This window comes from Lactuca serriola, chromosome 6 (assembly GCF_051521515.1).
Source record: "Lactuca serriola cultivar US96UC23 chromosome 6, Lser_US96UC23_V15, whole genome shotgun sequence".
NCBI classification, from domain to species: domain Eukaryota; kingdom Viridiplantae; phylum Streptophyta; class Magnoliopsida; order Asterales; family Asteraceae; genus Lactuca; species Lactuca serriola.
Window position 1 is genome coordinate 71,722,921 of NC_136413.1, and position 3,531 is coordinate 71,726,451.

The window sequence follows — 3,531 nt, forward strand, 5'->3', positions numbered from 1 at the left end:
ATATATACAAATGGTAAACATGTAATTTCTACTAAGTTTAGTTATGTTTGCGAGCTTCACGAGTTGTATATTTTAATATTCGAGCTCAACTCAATAAAATATTATAAAAGCTTCGATCAAATAAAATGTGATTGATTTTGGGCCGTGTATCTCACATTCAACTACGGAAGGGAGAAGGATGGTGATTAATAATAGGTTGGATAATAATTATAATAAACAAAACAATAACATAAGTAAATTATAATATCAACTAGGGACAATATAGTAATTATAGATCAAATATCAAATAAAATAAAATGATAGTGACCAACACCGTATAATAAGTTGAAACCATAAGGATAAACCATGTAACAAAATATATTTAAAGTAAAATTTTGAATTTTTGTAAAGTATGGACCATTTTTTAAAACCTGTTCAAACTAATATAATGGTTGGCTGATGGTAAATTAATATGGAAAAAGTTAAGAAACGAGGGGCCAGGGATGTAAAAATGAGAAACCGAATTGGAGTCAACATCCAAAAGATCAGGAGATGAAGACGTTAGCCGTAAGAATGTTTACCACCTCCGAAAACTACGCCGATATCCCTTATAAATATAGATCTAAGAACTCTCTCTTCAGTCCCACAGACACGAGAGCGGATCTTAGAGAAAGAAAGTTAAGCATTAATGGTTTCAAAGGGATAATTGAAGGAAACTTTTTAGTGGGCATTCTATCTTCTTCTTATTTTGGCGACGGTTTAAGGTAATTAATACTTGTAATTCATAATATAATTGTTAAGGTTGATTGGCCTAGCTAGTTTAGGTACAGAAAAAACAATTGCACCTAAAGATCAGAATGGAAAAAGAAAATAAAAATTATAGGCATTCATCACCGGAATTTGTGGTAGAATATGGCGAAGGTTTGCCGGAGAAGAAAGATATCTCAGCGAACTGTTGCTATTAGCCCAAACAGAAAAGAAAAAATTGAGCTATGAAAGTGTGTAAAAATTTCAACGTATATGAGTTTACCAAGCTTCTGATCAATTCATCAGGTGGCAAATCCAAAATCAAAATCCAATTAAAATTTTATTAGCAAAGATAAAAGATAATTTAAAACATAATAGTCAGAGGATTCAACGTTTTAGAATTATTCACGAGGATTTTTCATGATTTGAACATCTACAAATATACTTCTATCAATATACTGTTGCTAACAATATCTATAACCCATATTTTGTAATAATTTTTTTTCACATGGCACATACCCTAGATTTTTTAAACTTAATTTTAGTTTTTTTTAAAATTAAAGTTCAAGTGTTATTTATTTATTTTTGTTTTAATACAAAGCACGGAAAGTTTTTTTTTCTTTCAAACGGAGGAGGAAAAAAATTCACAATGAACAAAACAAATAAATTAAACCTTTAAAAATAGTAATCTGTATTGTTATTGATTATATATAGTCAATACAATTGAGAACTCAAGTTCACAATCACCATTACAAATACTATTTTAGTATTTTTTTCTAATAATAAATTCATTCATATAAAAATTAACAATAAATAAAAATAACCATGCGAAAGAAATAATGTCAAACTCATTCAAATATACAGACTTAAATATTTTATTATATTAACTAAATGGTTATTTAATTAAAATAAATTAAATAAGTTACCCCGGTCCAATAATCCAAACCCATTTACCCAATTCCAGTTAGATTAATAATTTGGGGTCCTTCTAATGTTTTATTTGTTATAAAATACTATAAAATTGCAATAGTGCGTGCATAAAACTATCGTGATACGTTTTTTTGAGAAGTTTACAATTTTTTTTTTGGGATATGTGTTTTATATATACGTTTACATACTATATTATAATTAGAGCATGCTTAATTGATCGTACGCACGCATACAGGTTCAGAGAGTCAGAAATTAAGGTCTATATATCCATGGTGATCAAACCAATAGCCCCGGTCTTGCTTTTTGTCCTACTCCAATACTCATCAGCAAAGGTGGTTACATATAACGTCCTAAGTTTTGGAGCAAACGCAAACGGCTTCATAGACTCAACAACTGCGTTCCTTAACGTATGGAATTTGTCCTGTGCCTCAACTAATCCCGCCATCATCTATGTGCCCAAAGGCAGATACCTAATTTCATCTGAGCTCACATTCTCCGGCATAACATGTAAGAGCAAAGCCATCAGATTCAACATAGATGGTACTTTAGTGGCCCCCTCCAACACGTATAATGCTCTCGGCAACACCGAAGTTTGGATTAAGTTGTACAGAGCTAACAACGTTACCATCTCCGGTGGAATCCTGGACGCCAACGGCACTCCTCTATGGAATTGCAAATCCTCTGGAAAGAAAACATGCCCTAGAGGAGCTACGGTACGTACTTACATGCATGCATGCAACACATTATAATATATACGTAACTTTTTAACAGTGTTTTGTAATATTCTTGTTGCTAATTAAGATTAATTAATGTATATTATTATGAACATTGCAGACATTTGGCATCTACCATTCCCAAAACATAGTGATCAGTAATATGAAGTCATTAAACAGCCAAATGTTCCACATTATTATCTATGCATGCAACAATACCAAGCTAGAAGGCGTGAATATTTCAGCACCCGGGCTCAGCCCTAACACAGATGGAATCCATTTAATGAATTCCAAAGATGTCACAATCTTGAATTCTAAGATCTCAACAGGGGATGACTGCATTTCGATAGGCCCTGGAAATTCAAATCTCTGGATAGAGAAGGTGGTGTGTGGCCCTGGTCATGGCATAAGGTACAGTTTTTTGACTTTTTGCTATATAAGTAACACTATCATTCATTCATTCATGGAGTCTATTAGTATTGAATTACGTACGTTGATGTAATATGCAGCATTGGAAGTCTAGGATGGGAAGAGAAAGAAGCGGGAGTCCAGAATGTAACAGTAAAAAACGCAACACTTATAGGTAGTCAGAATGGTTTAAGGATAAAGACATGGGCGAGGCGTAGCAATGGATTCGTGAAGGATGTTGTTTTCCAACATGCGAGTATGGAGAACGTGAGAAATCCGATCATAATCGATGCAAATTACTGCCCTCACAAACAGAAATGCCCCAATCAGGTTACCGGAGTGAAGATTAGCAACGTGGTGTATGAGGATGTATATGGAACATCAGCGACCCGAGTGGCAGTGAAATTTGATTGTAAAAAGGGGAAGCCATGCACTGGGATCAGATTAAAGGATGTTAACCTACAATATGAGGGCCAACCTGCGGAGTCATTTTGCTCCTATGTTGATGGTACTGCTTCTGGTTTACTCCAACCTACAAGCTGTCTCTAGATGAACTACTTGTTTCAAGGACATAACTTTAAGTACTTTATATATGTTGGAAAATATTATTTTTCTTAGTTTACAATTTTCGCAATTTTTTTCACTAACTTGGGAAATGATTATGTGCAACTGTGCATATTACATGTACATCCATGTTGGGAACAAATGGTTAACATATTAGTGGTAAAACGTAGTTAGAAAATATCAATGCGTT

At 33.4% G+C, this 3,531-nt stretch overlaps 1 protein-coding gene across 1 annotated transcript; it reads left to right on the forward strand.

The window, feature by feature from the left end:
- The first annotated feature begins 1,925 nt into the window (after positions 1-1,925).
- LOC145058197 (polygalacturonase-like) lies at positions 1,926-3,326 on the forward strand. Its single transcript, XM_079006107.1, has 3 exons — positions 1,926-2,369; positions 2,491-2,780; positions 2,879-3,326. The coding sequence occupies exons 1-3, from the start codon at positions 1,926-1,928 to the stop codon at positions 3,324-3,326; spliced, it is 1,182 nt and encodes a 393-aa protein (XP_078862233.1).
- The last annotated feature ends 205 nt before the right edge of the window (positions 3,327-3,531 follow it).

Bases quoted from the DNA above. Each gene is read 5' to 3' on its own strand.
- LOC145058197 (XM_079006107.1), top strand. From the start codon at position 1,926: ATGGTGATCAAACCAATAGCCCCGGTCTTGCTTTTTGTCCTACTCCAA. The intron at 2,370-2,490 runs GTACGTACTTAC...TGAACATTGCAG, and splicing joins CATGCCCTAGAGGAGCTACG to ACATTTGGCATCTACCATTC. The intron at 2,781-2,878 runs GTACAGTTTTTT...TGTAATATGCAG, and splicing joins GGCCCTGGTCATGGCATAAG to CATTGGAAGTCTAGGATGGG.